This window comes from Pinus tabuliformis, chromosome 3_2 (genome assembly GCF_031772625.1).
Source record: "Pinus tabuliformis cultivar Carrire ecotype Pingquan chromosome 3_2, CPIR1, whole genome shotgun sequence".
Taxonomy (NCBI): domain Eukaryota; kingdom Viridiplantae; phylum Streptophyta; class Pinopsida; order Pinales; family Pinaceae; genus Pinus; species Pinus tabuliformis.
Genome location: NC_142302.1, coordinates 784,849,639 through 784,870,685, shown reverse-complemented (window position 1 = coordinate 784,870,685; position 21,047 = coordinate 784,849,639). Strand labels below are relative to the sequence as shown.

General features: G+C 35.7%; 1 protein-coding gene across 1 annotated transcript; it reads right to left on the bottom strand.

The window, feature by feature from the left end:
* Window positions 1–484: 484 nt before the first annotated feature.
* On the bottom strand, window positions 485–1,428 carry LOC149182959 (expansin-B16-like). Its single transcript, XM_089414746.1, has 3 exons — window positions 1,285–1,428; window positions 1,010–1,188; window positions 485–869 (listed from the first exon to the last, which is right to left on the bottom strand). Exons 1-3 carry the CDS (start codon window positions 1,426–1,428, stop codon window positions 485–487), a joined length of 708 nt encoding a protein of 235 aa, XP_089270872.1.
* Window positions 1,429–21,047: the final 19,619 nt, after the last annotated feature.

Genomic DNA, 21,047 nt, shown 5'->3' with positions numbered 1-21,047 from the left:
TCAAATTTTTTTAGGCCCCTGCGCATAACCGTTTCGGGTCAGCGCCCATCGGCCCTTCTCAAGCCTCTTGGCTCTGCCAGACCCTGATCCCGACCAGTCAACTTTAAAAATGAACTTCCACCGTACTCTTTCAGTGAAGGAATTAACCGTAATTAATGATGGTTGGATTTTACATTATTATAATTTCGAATCACATATCTTATCATATTTCATTTTATTTCTGCTCAGTGATTAAACTTTATTCCAAGGAGAAATACACATGTCACCGAGCTAATGGGTAGCTCAGCTCAGCGCACATAACTGCAGTGCAGCAATGATGACAAGTAGATACTATCTGCGCCGTGCTTTAGATTTTTATCCGCCCATCATGAATGAATGAGTGAGAGAGAATGTTTGAAACAGTGCAGGAAAGGTCTCATTATTATTGTAGATATCCTATGAATCGTTGCAATTTCTGCACCTAAATATATAACATGCCTTGCTTTCAAGGAAAGTTGGCATTGGTATTGTTCGCAGCATTTGGCTGCCAATTCTCTGGAATAGCATTATCTGTAATGAGCTTTTTGCCTGTGGAGAGGGTTGTAAGGCAAATGGAGAAGGGAGAAATTAAAGGGCCACTGTTCAAAGCCCAATTTGCACCCCATGTTTGTTGCATTGGTTGCCATGTATTGGAGTTTGCCTGAAGAGAATAGAAGCGAAACACGAACGAAGCCGTTAGATAAGTGTGTAAAGCACCCACCTGTTTTAAATCGACCGCTCCTAGGTCGCCATCTCCATTTACGTATTCAACAAGGAGCCCCAGCCAGTAAGCACTGGAGCCCGAATTGACGTGGAAGGCAATATTGGTTCTCTGATATTCACAAGGCACCCTGTTGTATAGCACAAAATGCAGGTGATCTATATATAAGAGGAAGCATTGCAATGCATTGCAGAAGAAAAGATAAGACTAGCTGACTGCAAACCATTTTTTAAAATCATCGACTCATCTGACAAGAGCGAAGATAAATACCTTCGAAACAAAGCAGACACGACTCCAGCATTGAGCAGATCTGTACCTCTACGAGGATCAGACGCCATATCTTGGAAGGCAGTACCGCTGAGAACAAACTGTGATTGCCCAGATGATTCGTCAGCGACCACAACGGTCACTCCCGTTTCGGAACACAGAGGATTGCCGGTGCATTTTACCTGGTTACGCAGACAGAATAGAATAGAACAGAATTTTATGAGTTGATGGAAGATTCTATAAAAAAATCTATCTCTATCTCCAACAACTACGCATACCTGATAGCATGATCCACAACCTTTTCCTCCTTTGTATAGATCTGGACTTGCTGAAGCCCCTCCTTCAAAAGGATCCCATAAATCGAGAGAGAAGGGATCGAAAACACTGGATCTCCTGCCAAAGAAGCGAGGAACGAGAGACATGCTTGCAATGAATATCGACTCTTAACGAAATCAAGAATTGGAAAATTTATACTGCAAATATCAGATCGTGCAACGCCTGAACGTTTTCTCTTTTGTTCCGATCAAAGAAGGGATGCTCAGGATCCCATAAATCGAGAGAGAAGGGATCGAAAACACTGGATCTCCTGCCAAAGAAGCAAGGAATGAGAGACATGCTTGCAATTAATATCGACTCTTAACGAAATCAAGAATTGGAAAATTTATACTGCAAATATCAGATCGTGCAACGCCTGAACGTTTTCTCCTTTGTTCCGATCAAAGAAGGGATACCAAAGGGGCGGATTCCAAACCTCTGTCTGCCGACATTGAAAATTCAAATGCTTCAATGCTTCAACCATCATTGTAATGGATGAAATGTTTCCTTATTACTCGAATTTATGCTTACATACCTCATTGTCATTGTTATGGATGATTGTCGGGCATAAATGCTTCAACCGTAATGGATGAAAACGTGTCCTTATGCTTCAACCATTCATATGTTTTAGAATGCAAAGAGACCACTTTCAAAGACAGGTGTTCGACACTAATTTTTTTTATTCCATTTTTTCTTAATCTTACATACGTGGTTATCAACAAGAGTCATAGTAAATTTTTAATCATGCTTTGTAAAAAAATTAATTTAAGTATGGTTTAAACATGTGATCTAGACATGCAATAAAGTTACTGTTGCGAATTTCATTCATTGATTTAGTGACGACTGCGAGAATATATTGGCATCTTTCAATTCAGGCCATCCGATCAAAAAGATTAATTAAAAAATGATTAAGTTGCCAATTCCGATAGGGGGGATGCCTATCTGCGTAATAAGGTCACAAACATCAGTAATAGATTGGAAAACCTAAGTTACCCTTTTCATTGCCAATAAAAACTAACTTCCGTCACATGAACCATGTCACTGCGCGTGGCCCATTGCCATGATCCATGTCCTTGCGCATGGCTTCAACCAACAGCTTGATGTTCAACGCGTGTCCATGTTTTACAGGTGAGATGTTTTATGTCACATTAATATGCATTAATATGCATTTGGCGTTTGTAATATTGTTCATGGACCATACCTGTTTATGGGATAAGTGGTTTCGTTTATCTCGCCTTTTAGTTTCCTGCTCTGAGTCACTTTGCTTTCACCGAGACTAGCAAAACCTACCCACAATCCAATTCAACCTTTTCTTCCATGCGTCTAAGACATCCGACACGAGTCTAGTCTGCAGGTAGTCTTTTTACCAGTTTAAATCTACCTATTTTCGTCTCAAGCAGGTTTCCTTTCTCGTCCCTGGTAGGGCGGAAAGGATCTTTCCTTTCTGTTTAACATTTTGGAGTATAGCCGGACAGTAAGCATATCCTTTGTCATGACCGTCCTCTGTCGGAGTTTAGAAAGTTTTCTTTTCTGTTTAGAGAGCTTGAGAACATCCTCCGTTTTAGAGTTTCTCCTGGAGTCTTGTTGACAGCACTGGTTTTTGGTTAAAGACACAAGGCTGGAGTTTCGATGGTTCAGGCATTCTTATCACAATGAGGGCCTTGCGTGGAGCACTGAGGTATGTACACTACTCTCCTATCCAAGAATTGCTTGTAGTTTATATTGTTTTCATAATCCTGTTCACATAATCCCTCTGTGGGGGTTAGGCTTGAATCTTTCTTTCTTTCCTGTTTAGCATTTTTTCCATGGTAAAGAAGAAATGTTTTTTGCTCGCCTAGAATATTTCTTACAGGGTTCATTTCTGTTAATTAAGGAGGTTTTTTCTTTGAAATACCCGTGTACAATTTTTTCAAACTTTTGCATAATCTCCCGTCCCTGTGCAGATTTCCGTTGTAGAATAGGAAATTGCTGGTGTATATGCTATAGTTGTATCTGTTGTTGTCCTGATTTCTCCTAAATTCTATGATAAATGAAAAGGATAACATGGTTATTTTCCTACTTAAGTCATTAGGTTTCCTGGAATTCTTAAGCCATTGATTGTACATGGTATCATGGATAGTCCTTAGGGTTCTAGTTTTCTGCCTTGGCTCCATAGGTCGATGGGATGGTCTGGTTTTTCCGGTGACGTCTTCCATTTTCCGATCCTTTGCTCTGAGGTTTAGCGGAAAGGAATGTGTTGGATGTTTTATGTATGGTATGGATGGCATGTATAGGATGACTCATTAAGCTGTCGTTTTTCTACATGATTTGAAATTCCTCTCATCACATTATCTACATAATCCTTATTTTTAATATCCCGCATGATATATTGTCAGCCCGTATGTACTTCTCCGAAGATATTTTAATTTTTACAAGTATTTCCCTTTAGGTGAATTTGATCCATACTGCGCTTCTATTATCATCCAACCTTTCCTTATTACATCTCATCTATGCTTTATCTGACCTGTACAAGATTTAATTTTTTCCTAGCTTTCTGTGCCCATATGCGTCTTACCTTTTTGAAATTCTGTCGAATTGTTCCATGCTGACGCCATAGTCTTTTCCCTGCGGTACACATGGAGATCCTCTCTGACGTGTCCGCTTCGTCAGCCTTAGTGTGGGCCACTATTGAGGCTGAAAAAGCTTTCAGTGGTGGATCATTCCAAAAGGATTGGCAATCCGAGGTGGAAAATACTATTACCTCCTGTTTCCATGACGACACGTGATAAAGAAGGTGGTGGGGATGATTTCCCGCGACGTAGAAAGAAACAACAGCCTATGAAGACCATTCCACCACCCTCTGCATGTAATCTCGATAGCACATTCCTTGTTGATAGAATTACAAGTTTACAAAAGAGAGCTCTGGTAGGATAGTGGCATTTCTCGGATATGGGGGAGTCACAGATGCGAACATGGCCTGGGAAACGGTGGAACCATTTGCTGGGATATATTTCAACAATTATCACATTAAATCGATATTGACTTCTCAGAATATATTTGAAATCGTGCGTACAACAATATGCCTTTTCTTGAAACAAATTTTGGACCATATAGAAAATCAGGCTACACTCTTCAATTGTTCGAGTCTTCGCTTGGTCTATGATTGTTGTAATTGAGGACCGAATTCAATGATTTTCATAAAGAAACAGTTAAGCAGTTTTTCCACAATTTATTGATGAGGTGCAATGATCTCTATGTTGAGGAAGATTACCACTAAGATATTCTAACGATACCTTCAGCGAATCACATAAGTATAATTAGCACAGCCATATTTACCAAGGTAAATATGGTTGATATACTCACATAGCTTTATATCAAACATATATATCAACCACATTTTCCAAAATAGTTGATATAAGCAGACAGGCTTATATCAACTACATTAATAATTATTATGTGTATTTAAGATTATTAATAACTATATAAATATTAACAACCATATTATTTATATATGTTACTATATAAATATTATAATAATATTATAATAATTACATAAAGTTATAATATATATTAATTAATAATAAGAATAGCTCATAATAATATTATTTATATATTTTTTAAATAACTTAATAATAATAATAGAAGATCATAAAATTATAATAATGTTATATTATTATAATAATACACAAATATAATAATAATAATTATTATAATAATATATCAATATTATTATAATAAAAACAATAAAGACCAATTATTTATTGTTTATGATAATTAATGACTATACAAATAATAGCAACTATATTCTTATATATTATTATAATAATATAAACTCATAATATTATTATTATTATTAGGCTTTAGTATTTTTAATATTTATCTTAGGGTTTGTATACATAAGGTTAATTATTATCCGTATTTAAGATTATTAATAAATATATAAAAATTATCAAACAAATTTAGGATTATTAATAATTATATAAATAACTATATAAGATTATTAATAAGTATATAAATATTAATAACCAAATTATTTATATATATCACTATATAAATATTATAATAATTATATAAACTCCTCATATATGTTAATTAATAATAAAAATAGCTCATAATAATATTAGATTATCATTATATTATTTAAATAATCTAATAATATAAAATTATAAAAATATAATAACAATTATATTGTATTATAATAATAATAATAATAAAAATAATAATATTATAATAATATTATATTATTATTACACTATTATAATAATAATATAATCAATATTATTATATTATTATTAGGAGTTTATATTTTTTTTTTTTTTTTTTACATTCGTAGAGTCTAAGGGAAATGAAGTATTTTGTTTATTATACATTGAAATGGCAAAAGAAAGAGGTGTAAAAGAATCAACCCCGATATAGGCAAGAATTAAATCAACTCATAATATAAGAAGTTATATGGAGTGGTCCCCTTATATATATATATATATATATATATATATATATATATATATATATTACTAATGCAAATAAATCGCAATCGCAAAAGTGCAGCGGGCAGGTTATTACCATAGGAATCACCGATTCTCGATTGCGATGAGCAGTGCAGACCCAAAACACATTTATATTTTCTTGTAAAGTCCCGGCGGGTCCGCAGTTATATGTATGTACATATATAAAGATTGCCGATTGCGATTAATGGTGGCGGACCTGAAACATATTTACGTTATGTTTAAAAGCCCGACGGGTCCACAAGGCGCTGAATACGTATGTTGGTGCATTCAATGATTGGCGATTGCGATATGGGTAAGCCGGACCCGAAACATATTTATATTATGTTTTAATAGCCCAACGGCTCCGTAAAACATTGAATACGTATGTTGGTGCATTCAATGATCAGCGATTGCGATTTGCGATCGTGGGCCGGACCCGAAAGGTATATTCATTATGGTTGTAAGTCCCGTTAGGTCCAGCATGTTGAAAAGTCTTTTTATGATTGTGCATTTTATATATTTCAATTATAAAGAGATTATAATAGAAATGATTACCAATTGCGATATGGGTAAGCCAGACCTGAAAGCCTATGTATTACGTTTCATGACTGTGGCAGGTCTGTCATATCAACGATATAATGTATATATATATGGGGAAACGTCAATTACCAATTGCAATGAGGGGTATGCCTCGACAGTCATGCTAATAGTATTAAAAGTGGGAAAAGCACATTTTATGTTATATTTTCAAAAGCGGAGATACAAAGGATTTATATATAAATCCAATATTATTAAGGGTGCATAAAGGGCTGATTGCGATTGCGACTGTGATGGTCTGAGATGTTCTGGTCATACATGTACTAAGCGTTAAAGACCAAGTTTCTGGGTCCTTCATTTAAAGACACAACATATATTTAAGTGACAAATAAGTGACAGTAAATAATATTTATTAATGCTTAAGCACAATTTCCCTACAGCCAGAAAGAGATTTATTTAAACATTTTTTTTTTTTGATAGAAATATTAAACCCAAGGGACCAATATTATAAGCCCAACGTATATAAACCCTAAGACAAATATTATAAACATTGAAATAAACATGATGGACCATCATTGATTTTCATATTAAGACAATCCTTATAACAATTCCATGTTGGACCATGGTCGACATCATAATAAACCATGTTTGACTCTGGAATAATAAACCCAAGGGATTAATACTTAAAACCCGAAGGGATTATGAACCAAAGCGAATACTATTAAACAAAAGGGACTAATAATATAAACCCAAGGGATTGATATATAAACTCAAAGGAATAATAAACCCAAGGGATTATTATTTATTTTCATGGTGAGACAATCCTTGTCACAATGTGACATTCAAGCATGGTTGGCTATGATTGACAATGGTTTACCATGATCGATATTATAAACCAAAGGGAATAATAAACCCAATGGATTAATATGAAAAACCCAAAGGAATAATAAAACGAAGGGATTAATACTAAGACCCCAAGGGATTATGAACCCAAGGGAATAATATTAAATCCAAGGGACTAATATTATAAACATTAAAATACACATGATCGACCATCATTGATTTACATATTGAGACAATTCCTATCACAATTCCATGTTGGGCCATGGTCGACATTATAATAAACCATGTTTGACTTGGGAATAATAAACCCAAGCGATTGATATTATAAAACCCAAGGGATTAATACTAAAACCCCAAGGGATTATGAACCTAAGGCAATATTATTAAACAAAAGGGACTAATAATATAAACCCAAGGGAATAATGAACCCAAGGGATTGATATAATAAACCCAAAGGAATAATAAACCCAAGGGATTAACACAAAAAAACCTCAAGGGATTATGAACCCAAGGAATTATTCATATTGAGACAATCCTTATGACAATTCCATGTTGGACCATGGTCGACATCATAATAAACCATGTTTGACTCACGAATAATAAACCCAAGCGATTGATATTATAAACCCAAGGGATTAATACTAAAACCCCAAGGGATTATGAACCAAAGGGAATACTATTAAACAAAAGGGACTAATAATATAAACCCAAGCGAATAATAAACCCAAGGCATTGATATAATAAACCCAAAGGAACAATAAACCCAAGGGATTATTATTTACTTTCATGGTGACACAATCCTTGTCACAATGTGACATTCAAGCATGGTTGGCTATGATTGACAATGGTTTACCATGATCGATATTATAAACCTAAGGGAATAATAAACCCAAGGCATTAATATGAGAAACCCAAAGGAATAATAAAACGAAGGGATTAATACCAAGACCCCAAGGGATTATGAACCCAAGGGAATAATATTAAATCCAAGGGACTAATATTATAAACCCAATGTATATAAACCCTAAGAAAAATATTATAAACATTAAAATAAACATGATCGACCATCATTGATTTACATATTGAGACAATTCCTATCACAATTCCATGTTTGACTCAGGAATAATAAACCCAAGCGATTGATATTATAAACCCAAGGGATTAATACTAAAACCCCAAGGGATTATGAACCTAAGGCAATATTATTAAACAAAAGGGACTAATAATATAAACCCAAGGGAATAATGAACCCAAGGGATTGATATAATAAACCCAAAGGAATAATAAACCCAAGGGATTAACACAAAAACCTCAAGGGATTATGAACCCAAGGAATTATTCATATTGAGACAATCCTTATGACAATTCCATGTTGGACCATGGTCGACATCATAATAAACCATGTTTGACTCATGAATAATAAACCCAAGCAATTGATCTTATAAACCCAAGGGATTAATACTAAAACCCCAAGGGATTATGAACCAAAGGGAATACTATTAAACAAAAGGGACTAATAATATAAACCCAAGCGAATAATAAACCCAAGGCATTGATATAATAAACCCAAAGGAACAATAAACCCAAGGGATTATTATTTATTTTCATGGTGACACAATCCTTGTCACAATGTGACATTCAAACATGGTTGGCTATGATTAACAATGGTTTACCATGATCGATATTATAAACCTAAGGGAATAATAAACCCTAGGGGGGATTAATATGAGAAACCCAAAGGAATAATAAAATGAAGGGATTAAGACTAAGACCCCAAGGGATTATGAACCCAAGTGAACAATATTAAATCCAAGGGACTAATATTATAAACCCAACGTATATAAACCCTAAGAAAAATATTATAAACATTAAAATAAACATGATCGACCATCATTGATTTACATACTGAGACAATTCCTATCACAATTCCATGTTGGACCATGGTCGACATTATAATAAACCATGTTTGACTCGAGAATAATAAACCCATGGAACTAATATTATAAACCCAATATTCATAAACCCAAGGGACTAATATTATAAACCCAAGAGAATAATAAATTGAAGGGATTGATATAATAAACCCAACATTGGTAAACCCTAATATAAATATTAGAAAGACTAAAATAAACATGGTTTATTTTCATGGTGAGACAATCCTTGTCACGATGTGACATTCAACCATGGTTGACCATGCTTGTCTATGATCGACAATGGTTGAACATGATCGATATTATAAACCTAAGAGAATAATAAATCTAAGGGATTGATATTATAAACCTAAAGGAATAATAAAACTAAGGGATCAATACTAAAACCCCAAGGGTTTATGAACCCAAGGAAATAATATTAAACCCATGGGACTAATATTATAAACCCAACATTGTTAAACCCAAATATAAACACTACAAACACTAAAATAAACATGGTTTATTTTGATGGTGAGACAATCGTTGTCACAATGCGACATTCAAACATGGTTGACCATGGTTTGCTATGATTGACAATGGTTGACCATGATTGATATTCTAAACACAAAGCAATAATAAAATGAAGAGATTAATACTAAAACCCCAAGGGATTATGAACTGAAGGGAATAATATTAAACCCATGGGACTAATATTATAAACCCAAGGAACTAATAAACCCAATGGTTTACGCCGATGCGGGTGATTATCTGGTTAATTAAGTTGACAAGACGGTCGGGCGGCGGATGGGCTGGCCACATGGCCACCTGTGTCCTTCCCCAAGCCTGCCTGAGGCACATTCAAGGCACCTTGCAGGAGCCATTAAATGCATCCCAAGGCCGAGACTGCTCCACCTCCTTCATAGCAATGGAGTCTGCAGAGTATTATGATATCCCTCCCCCCTTGCTCCACTGTGTCTGCCCCCCGCAAGCCTCTAAGCCATGCTCTCGCACTGTCACAGGCTGCCGATGCTGGCTGCTAAGCTGCATTGACCTAGGTAATGGATTTCATTTTTCACAAACCAGGCTCTGCAACCTAGCTCTGGCTCAGCCCTCCCCGGTCCATCCTCTGCACAATTACTCCACCACCTCCCCGACTGCTATCCGTGACTTCAATCCCGCCATGGTTCGTCATAGAATGAGAAGCAGGAGGGGCGGCACGCATGACGGAAGCGTCTGCCCTCCTGCAACTCCCAGCTCTGCCTCGGCTTCCCCTGCTTCTTCAGCAGACAACCCCAATCCTTTCGGCTCTTTCCCTGGCCGATATCCAGACACCTGAAGCGGAAGGGGAAGAACCCGTTTTCAAGGATTTGAATGGCAGGACGCTGCAGTTCATATGGAAAATTTCCCCCTCCCCCCGCATCTAGCACCCCATACCACTCAATTTCGTTTTCGTAGCACTCTGAACCGGCCCGTCATCACCGCTACTGTCACAATTACTTTTACTGAAGAACTGGACCAGTCAGCACCTCAGGGTGCTCACAGCGAAGAGTTGAATAGGGTAGCTCCAAGCAACAGAGGAGTTTGCAGCCCAGGTGAAATGCAACCCAATGTTGATAGAGCCACCCTGCATGGCAAAGCACTGGCTGGCAATCAGCAAGCTATGGGGAGCATGCTTGGCGACACTCAGGCTTCTGGCAGCCAACAAGGCGACACGTCTGGCCTGCATGCGGGCTCGGGAAACACTGAAACAGTCCATCCAACTCAGGGAGCGGACACGTCAGCTGAAGAGGATGACTGGTACAAATATGCATGCAGGATTGAAGAGGAACCAACCCCGTACAACCTCTAGCCTTGACACGTGGCTGCCAGGTGGCGCTTTTTTTTGCCAGGTCAATGATTCTCATGCTGACTGGGAGTTTTTGGTTAAATTCATGTTTTATGCTTAGATCAATGCAATGTCTGAAATGTCATTTTGTTTTTTGGTCAAAACTGTCAACCCATATGTGGGTATTTTTTATTTCCTGGACTGGTTTCCCCTCTGTTGGGGCAGTCACAGCTAAACCGAATTATTTTGTGATGGTTGATGCTCAGTACTTTGGAGGCCAGACCTCTCTGTAATTACCTTTTTTGTATTATATTAATAGATTAATCCTACTTAGAAAAAAAATAAACCCAATGGTTTAATATTATAAACCCAAGGAATTAGTGAACCCAACGGATAAAAGTTAAAAACCTAAGAGATCAAGAAGCGCAAGGGATTGATATTACAAATACAAGAGATTAATAAAGATGACCATGATTGATATTATAAACCCAAGTTAATAATAAACCCAAAGGGTTAATACTAAAACCCCAAGGGATTATGAACCCAAGGAAATAATATTAAACCCAAGGGACTAATATTATAAACCCAACATTGGTAAACCCTAATATATATATTAGTAAGACTAAAATAAACATGGTTTATTTTCATGGTGAGACAATCCTTGTCACAATGTGGCAATGATTAATAAAGATGTAAACCCAAATGAATAATAAACCCAAGGGATTAATAGTAAAACCCGAGGGATTATGGACCCAAGGGAATAATATTAAACCTAAGGGAGTAATATTATAAACCCAACATTCGTAAACCCAAATATAAATATTACAAAGACTAAAATAAACATGATTTATTTTCATGGTGAGACGATCCTTGTCACAATGTGACATTCAACCATGGTTGACCATGGTTGGCTATGATTGAGGGATTAATATTGAACCCTAAGATTAATATTATAAACCATATGCTTAATATTAAACTGTAGGAATATAAACCCTATGAATAATATTAGAAACCGCAGGAATAATATTATAAACCCAATGGATTACTAAACCCATTGGATTAATATTAAAAACCCAAGGGATTAAAAACCGAAGGGAATAACATTAGACCCTCTGATTAATATTAAACACTAAGAATATAAACCCTAATTTAATATTATGAACCTTAGGATTAATATTATAAACCCAATATATTATTACTATAAATCCAAGATTATAAACTCAATGGATCTATATTAATCCCTAGGATTAATATTATAAACCCTATCAATAATATTATACCTTAGGAATATGAACCCTTAGATTAATAAACCCAAGGGATTGATATTCTAAACCAAAGGTACTAATAAAAATGATGGATTAATACTAAAAGCATAAAAAAACCAAAGGATTAATATTGTAAACCCAAGGTATATAATCCCTAAGATAAATATCATAAACCCTAAAACAAGCATGGTTGATCATGTTGACCATGATTGATGTTCATATTGAGACAATATTTTTTAGAATGTGGCATTGGACCATGGTTGATCATGATTTTCATATAAAGAGAATCCTTGTCACAATGTGACGTTGGAGCATGGTTGACCATGGTTGATTTTCATATTGACAATCTATGTCAGAGTGCGACGTTGGACCATGGTTAACCATAGTTGGCCATGGATGACCATGGTTGTGACAATGTGACGTTGTACTATGAGACAATCTTTGTCATACTGTAAGCATGCCTATTGATGATCTTTGACCATGATTTACCATGGTTGATTTTGATATTGAGGAAATCTTTATCACAATGTGACATTAGAGCATGGTTGATAATGGTTGACGATGGTTGATTTCGATATTGAGACAATTTTTGTCACAATGTGACGTTTAACCATGGTTGACCATGCCTGATTTTCATATTTACCATGTTTTACCATGATTGATTTTCATTTTGAGACAATCTTTGTCACAATGCGACATTTGACCATGGTTGAACATGATTGGCTATGATTGAATATGGTTGGCAATGATTGATTTTCATATTGAGACAATCGTTGTTATAATGTGACATTGGACCATGGTTCACCGTGAATGACAATGCTTGGTGGTGGTTGATTTTCATATCGAGACAACCTTTGTCACAATGTGCCATTGGGCCATGGTTGACCATGATTGACCATGATTATAAACCCAATGGATTTATATTAAATCCTAGGATTAATATTATAAACCATATGAATAATATTATACCCTAGGAATATGGACCCTTAGATTAATAAACCCAAGGGATTAATATTATAAACCCTAGTGACTAATAAACAAAAGGAATTAATACTAAAAACTGAGAGGATTATAGACCCAAGGGAATAATATCAAATCTAAGGGCATAATATTATATACCCTACGTATATAAACCCTAAGATAAATATTATAAACCATAAAATAAACATGGTCGACCATTGTTGACTATGGTTGATTTTCAAATTGACACAATCTTTGTCACAATGTGACGTTCAACCATGGTTATCCGTGATTTATTTTCATATTGAGATAATCTTTGTCAGAATGCAATGTTATTTCAATATATAAAGTGATTTAAAATTTTGAAAATTCCTCAAACACTCTATCTATATAAATTTAAAAATATTTAGATTAGATATTAAATAAAACTACTCAAAAACATATATATATATAGATATGAGAGACAAAAATTAAAACATAAATTAAACATTTAAATTTTTTATTTAAAATGATCACATTGTATCAAATACAACATTTATAAATGTGTGAAAAAAAGATATATCAATTTTTCATCATTTTGTGAGAAAACTCTATCATTGAATTATATTATCAATTTCAAAAAGAAAAATCCATTGTAGTTTTAAATTAAAATTATATATATATATAATTAAATATATATATATATATATATATATATATTAATCAAGATATATTTAATATTATAAATATGTTATGTAAATATAAATATTTAAAAAATGTATTATTAAATGTAACAAAAAAATACATTTTTATAATATTCTTTTACTATTTTGAATATTACTTAACAAACATAATATTAACTTGCACCGTTATATCTAAAACACCATTTTCTTTCTTTCCTTTTTATAAAATGTGAGGAACAAATACACAGTTTAGTTTTAAAATATAAGTGCTATACAATGTCTAAAAACACTAAACATAAAATAACTAAATTTTCCCTTTATGGAAAAAACAAAAAATAACTAAATTATGAATTCATGATAAATTGGTTTTGTTAAATTATATAATATTTACTCTACTTTATAACCAGTGAGTGAATTGTATCTTTTTAAAATGTGAATTTTGATGGAACACTTCTAAAATAGATTTGAATTCTGAAAAGATGGAAAATAATCAATTTTCATTATTTATGATGTGGTTGACTGATAACATGGTTCAATATCTTTTTAAAATATGAGTTTTGATTAACATTTCTAAAATAGATTTGAATTCTGAAAAGAGGGAAATAATCAATTTTCATTACTTATGACATCTGGTTGACAGATGACATGGTTTCAATATCTTTTTAAAATGTGAATTTTGATTAACACTTCTAAAATAGATTTGAATTCTGAAAAGAGGGAAAATGATCAATTTTCATTACTTATGACATTTGGTTGATAGATGACATGGTTTCAACACCATGTTCACTTCTTCAGATTATTGACATCATAGTTTCACCAATGTAAACACTACTTCAAATTACTGAGATTACTTCATTCAAATCCACTACAAATTTAGTTGGATAAAAAAAAACTTAATCTTTGGAATTTTTTTATGGATTCATATTCAATAAATTGGAATAATCAGTGTTTGGAATTTTTTTTATGGATTCATATTCAATAAATTGAAATAATCAGTGGTCAAAATTTATTAGAGAAAGAAAAACCTGTTTAAATATTTCACTTATCAAAAATAAAATATAAATCTCAATTAAATTAATTTAAAAGGAAATTTTATCTTTATATAATGAGATACATATCTGAATTAATTCAGAGGAAAAAATTATCTTCTATACTGAGATACATTATTGAGAAGAAAAAATTATCCCTGTACTGAGATATATAAATTATCTTTTGTACTGATATATATACCTGTAGTTGAGTTTGATTAAATTGCTTATTTTCAAATATTAGAAAAAATAATGTTAAATATAAACCAAATCGACAATTAATTTGACTATATTTATTAAATTTTGTAAATATTTTAAAATTCAGAATCAATATAAACATAATCAAAATACCTTTTATCGGTATCGGGGATCGGCACCTCCTCGACTTTCTTTGTAGCACTCCACTTCCTTGACCCTATATGTTGTCTGACGGACTTCAAATATTTTATGCTCCTGTGCATGCTCATTTCAAGTCCGCGCCCATTGGTCCTTCTGAAAGCTCTTAGCTCCAACAATGTTGGGTTTTTTTGATCCATTTATAATGAGAATTTCCGCAAAACATTCTTTTTTGCCATAGCACAATCTTGGCTCACTGTTCAAGGTTCCTACTTTATGGCTGTTGGGGATCGGGACATCCTCGGTTCCCTTTGAAACCCTCCACTTCCGCGACCGATATGCGATTTGAACCGGCGAACTTCAAATTTTTTTAGGCCCCTGCGCATAACCGTTTCGGGGCAGCGCCCATCGGCCCTTCTCAAAGCTCTTGGCTCTGCCAGACCCTGATCCCGACCAGTCAACTTTAAAAATGAACTTCCACCGTACTCTTTCAGTGAAGGAATTAACGGTAATTAATGATTGTTGGATTTTACATTATTATAATTTCGAATCACATATCTTATCATGAACATTTCATTTTATTCCTGCTCAGTGATTAAACTTTATTCCAAGGAGAAATACACATGTCAGCGAGCTAATGGGTAGCTCAGCTCAGCTCAGTTCAGTTCACATAACTGCAGTGCAGCAATGATGACGCCATGCTTTGGATTTTTATCCGCCCAGAATGAATGAATGAGTGAGTGAGAATGTTTGAAACAGTGCAGGAAAGGGTCGCATTATTATTGTAGATACCCTATGAATCGTTGGAATTCCTGCATCTAAATATATTTCATGCCTTGCTTTCAATGAAAGTTGGCATTGGTATTGTACGTAGCATTCGGCTGCCAATTCTCTGGAATAGCGTTATCTATGATGAGCGTTTTGCCTGTGGAGAGGGTTGTAAGGCGAATGGAGAAGGGAGCACTCAGAGGACCACTGTTCAAAGCCCAATTTGCACCCGATGTTTGTTGCATTGGTTGCCATGTATTGGAGTTTCCCTGAAGAGAATAGAAGCGAAACACGAACGAAGCCGTTAGATAAGTGTGTAAAGCACCCACCTGTTTTAAATCGACCGCTCCTAGGTCGCCATCTCCATTTACGTATTCAACAAGGAGCCCCAGCCAGTAAGCACTGGAGCCCGAATTGACGTGGAAGGCAATATTGGTTCTCTGATATTCACAAGGCACCCTGTTGTATAGCACAAAATGCAGGTGATCTATATATAAGAGGAAGCATTGCAATGCATTGCAGAAGAAAAGATAAGACTAGCTGACTGCAAACCATTTTTTAAAATCATCGACTCATCTGACAAGAGAGAAGATAAATACCTTCGAAACAAAGCAGACACGACTCCAGCATTGAGCAGATCCGTACCTCTATGAGGATCAGACGCCATGTCTTGGAAGGCAATACCGCTGAGAACAAATTGTGATTGCCCAGATGATTCGTCAGCGACCACAACGGTCACTCCGTTTCGGAACACAGAGGATTACCGGTGCATTTTACCTGGTTACGCAGACAGAATAGAACAAAATTTTATGAGTTGATGGAAGATTTTATAAAAAAATCTATCTCTATCTCCAACAACTACGCATACCTGATAGCATGATCCACAGCCTTTTCCTCCTTTGTATAGATCCGGACTTGCTGAAGCCCCTCCTTCAAAAGGATCCCATAAATTGAGAGAGAAGGGATCGAAAACACTGGATCTCCTGCCAAAGAAGCAAGGAACGAGAGACATGCTTGCAATGAATATCGACTCTTAACGAAATCAAGAATTGGAAAATTTATACTGCAAATATCAGATCGTGCAACGCCTGAACATTTTCTCCTTTGTTCCGATCAAAGAAGGGATACCAAAGGAGCGGATTCCAAACCTCCGTCTGCAGACGTTGCAAATTCAAATGCTTCAATGCTTCAACCGTCATTGTAATGGATGAAATGTTTCCTTATTACTCGAATTTATGCTTACATACCTCATTGTCTTGGTTATGGATGATTGTCCGGCATAAATGCTTCAACCGTCGTTGTAATGGATGAAAACGTGTCCTTATGCTTCAACCATTCATACATTTCAGAATGCAAAGAGACCACTTTCAAAGGCACTTTCAAAGATAGGTGTTCGACACTAATTTTTTTATTTCATTTTTTCTTAATCTTACATACGTGGTTATCAACAAGAGGCACGGTAAATTTTTAATCATGCTTTGTAAAAAATTATTTTAAGTATGGTTTAAACATGTGATCTAGACATGCAATAAAGTTACTGTTGCGAATTTCATTCATTGATTTAGTGACGACTACGAGAATATATTGGCATCTTTCAATTCAGGGCATCCGATCAAAAAGATTAATTAAAAAAATGATTAAGTTGCCAATTCAGATAGGGGGATGCCTATCGGCGTAATAAGGTCACAAACATCAGTAATAGATTAGAAAACCTAAGTTACCCTTTTCATTGCCAATAAAAACTAACTTCCGTCACATGAACCATGAACCATGTCACTGCGCGTGGCCCATTGCCATGATCCATGTCCTTGTGCATGGCTTCAACCAACAGGTTGCTGTTCAACACGTGTCCATGTTTTACAGGTGAGATGTTTCATGTCACATTAATATGCATTAATATGCATTTGGCGTTTGTAATATTGTTCATGGACCATACCTGTTTATGGGATAAGTGGTTTCGTTTAGCTCGCCTTCTAGTTTCTTGCTATGAGTCGCTTTGCTTTCACCGAGACTAGCAAAACCTACCCACAATCCAATTCAACCTTTTCTTCCATGCATCTAAGACATCCAACACGAGTCTAGTCTACAGGTAGTCTTTTTACCAGTTTAAATCTGCCTATTTTTGTCTCAAGCAAGTTTCCTTTCTCGTCCCTAGTATGGCGGAAAGGATCTTTCCTTTCTGTTTAACATTCTGGAGTATAGCCGGACAGTAAGCATATCCTTTGTCATGACCGTCCTCTGTCAAAGTTTAGAAAGTTTTCTTTTCCATTTAGAGAGCTTGAGAACATCCTCCGTTTTAGAGTTTCTCCTGGAGTCTTGTTGACAACACTCATTTTTGGTTAAAGACACAAGGTTGGAGTCTTGATGGTTCAGGCATTCTTATCACAATGAAGGCCTTGCGCAGAGCACTGGGGTATGTACACTCCTCTCCTATCCAAGAATTGCTTGTAGTTTATATTGTTTTCATAATCCTGTTCACATAATCCCTCTATGGGGGTTTAGGCTTGAATCTTTCTTTCTTTCGTGTTTAGCATTTTTTCCACGGTAAAGAAAAAATGTTTTTTGCTGGCCTAGAATATTTCTTACAAGATTCATTTCTGTTAATTAAGGAGGTTTTTTCCTTGAAATACCCGTGTACAATTTTTTCAAACTTTTGCATAATCTCCCGTCCCTGTGCAAATTTCCGCTGTAGATTAGGAAATCGCTGATGTATATGCTATAGCTGTATCTGTTGTTGTCCTGATTTCTCCTAATTTCTATGATAAATGAAAAGGATAACATGGTTATTTTCCTACTTAAGTCGTTAGGTTTCCTGGAATTCTTAAGCCATTGACTGTACATGGTATCATGGATAGTCCTTAGGGTTGTGGTTTTCTACCTCGGCTCCATAGGTCGATGGGATGGTCTGGTTTTTCCAGTGACGTCTTTCGTTTTCCGATCCTTTGCTCTGAGGTTTAGCGGAAAGGAATGTGCTGGATGTTTTCTATATGGTACAGATGGCATGTATAGGATGACTCATTAAGCTGTCGTTTTTCTACATGATTTGAAATTCCTCTCATCACATTATCTACATAATCCTTATTTTTAATATCCCGCATGATATATTGTCAGCCCATATGTACTTCTCCAAAGATATTTCAATTTTTACAAGTATTACCCTTTAGGTGAATCTGATCCATACTGCACTTCTATTATCATCCAACCTTTCCATATTTCATCTCATCTATTGCTTTATCTGACCTGTACAAGATTTAATTTTTTCCTAGCTTTATGTGCCCATATGCGTCTTACCTTTTTGAAATTCTATCGAATTGTTCTGTGTTGACGCCATAGTGTTTTCCCCGCACTACACATGGAGATCCTCTCTGACATGTCCACTTCGTCAGCCTTAGTGCGGGCCACTATCGAGGCTGAAAAAGCTTTCAATGGTGGATCATTCCAAAAGGATTGGCAATCCGAGGTGGAAAATACTATTATTCCTCGTATTTCCATGACGACACGTGATAAAGAAGGTGGCGGGGATGATTTCCCGCGACGTAGAAAGAAACAACAGCCTATGAAGACCATTCCACCACCCTCTGCATGTAATCTCGATAGCGCATTCCTTGCTGATAGAATTACAAGTTTACAGAAGAGAGCTCTGGTAGGACAGTGGCATTTCTCGGATATGGGGGAGTCACAGATGCGATCATGGCTTGGGAAATGGTGGAACCATTTGCTGGGATATATTCCAACAATTGTGAGATTAATGAAACACTGGTACAGTTTTCATTTTTTAGATGAGAAAGATCTGAAGAAAATTCTCTCTATCCCATGGGTACATGAGAAGAGCTTTCTTGCTCTTCACAAATGGTACATAGGATATAACCCACTAAAAAATACTCCTACCAATAATCTCATCTGGGTAAAGCTCCCTGGCCTCCCTATAGAATTATGGACCCGAGAGACACTATCTGACATAGGGAACGCAATCGGGAAATTTGTATATGTTGATCCGAAGTGTTTGGGCGCTAAAGATAAAAGAGTTGCATGGATTCTGATAGAAAAGGAATTCCGTGGGGGTTTTCCTGATCACATCGAGCTTATGTGGGGAGATTTAAATATGAGACAAAGACTGGATTTTTGGGGAGTCCCATTCCGATGTTCTACATGTCATAGAATGAGACATTTGAAGGAAAATTGTAATCGTCATCGATGGGATAGAAATTTTAAAAGGAGCAATCAATTCACACATAATTCTCCGGAATTAAAGCAGAAGGACTCGGCGGGAGGTCAGAATTCTATTAATAGCAGGTCGCCTTCACGAGGTATGGCTAAATATTTATCTACTTTTCTATCTCCTCAATCAAAGGCATGTGATTTCCTTAGGAAGGACCATCGATCTGCATCCTTTTCGCCCAAAAAGTTTTCCTCACAGGGTTTCGATTCTGACCTTCTGATTATATCTCCCCCTCCTGAACCTCTTCCATGCAGTGAAGTTCCTTTGCCACCACAATTTCCCAACCTGGAACAAACTTGCATTCTATATCTCATATTACTTATGTCCCTTCTACTTCCCCTTCTCCGAATAATCCTTCCTCTCTCTCAAAAGGGAAAGGAATTGTTTCTGACATGTCTCCACTATCTGAATCGGGGAAGGGTTCTGGACCTATTTGGAAGCCACATAATTCAAAAAGGAATATTCCATGCCCTTCTGTCACCCCTCCAAACTCCCTGATTACTTCTCCTACAAACTCTGTAGGAAGTGATTTGGATATGCTTCTAAAGAAAAAATATCTTGCTCTATCTCCTCTCACCATACATAAACCGGGATCTGCATCATCACCTCACATCAGTCCAAATTCCGCTCAGAATATTACAGTTAGGAGAAAACATAACAGAGGCACAAGACACTTCCGGGGTAGATCTGAAGCCTCTTCTAGGAACTTGGACCATACCTTGATTGATATTCCAATTATCGAACTATCTGATAATGGGCCCCTTGGAGCAAGAATGGCCAGTGATCATCAGACATGACTAACATCATCTCAATGAATATTAGGGGTCTGGGGGCAGACCAGAAATTCCTTGCCCTAAAGGAGATTCTCTCTAACAATCATCCTAATATTATCTTAATTCAAGAAACA

Bases quoted from the DNA above. Each gene is read 5' to 3' on its own strand.
- LOC149182959 (XM_089414746.1), bottom strand. From the start codon at position 1,428: ATGTCTCTCGTTCCTCGCTTCTTTGGCAGGAGATCCAGTGTTTTCGAT. The intron at 1,189-1,284 runs GTATGCGTAGTT...CTGCGTAACCAG, and splicing joins GTTGTGGATCATGCTATCAG to GTAAAATGCACCGGCAATCC. The intron at 870-1,009 runs GTATTTATCTTC...GCTATACAACAG, and splicing joins GTGTCTGCTTTGTTTCGAAG to GGTGCCTTGTGAATATCAGA.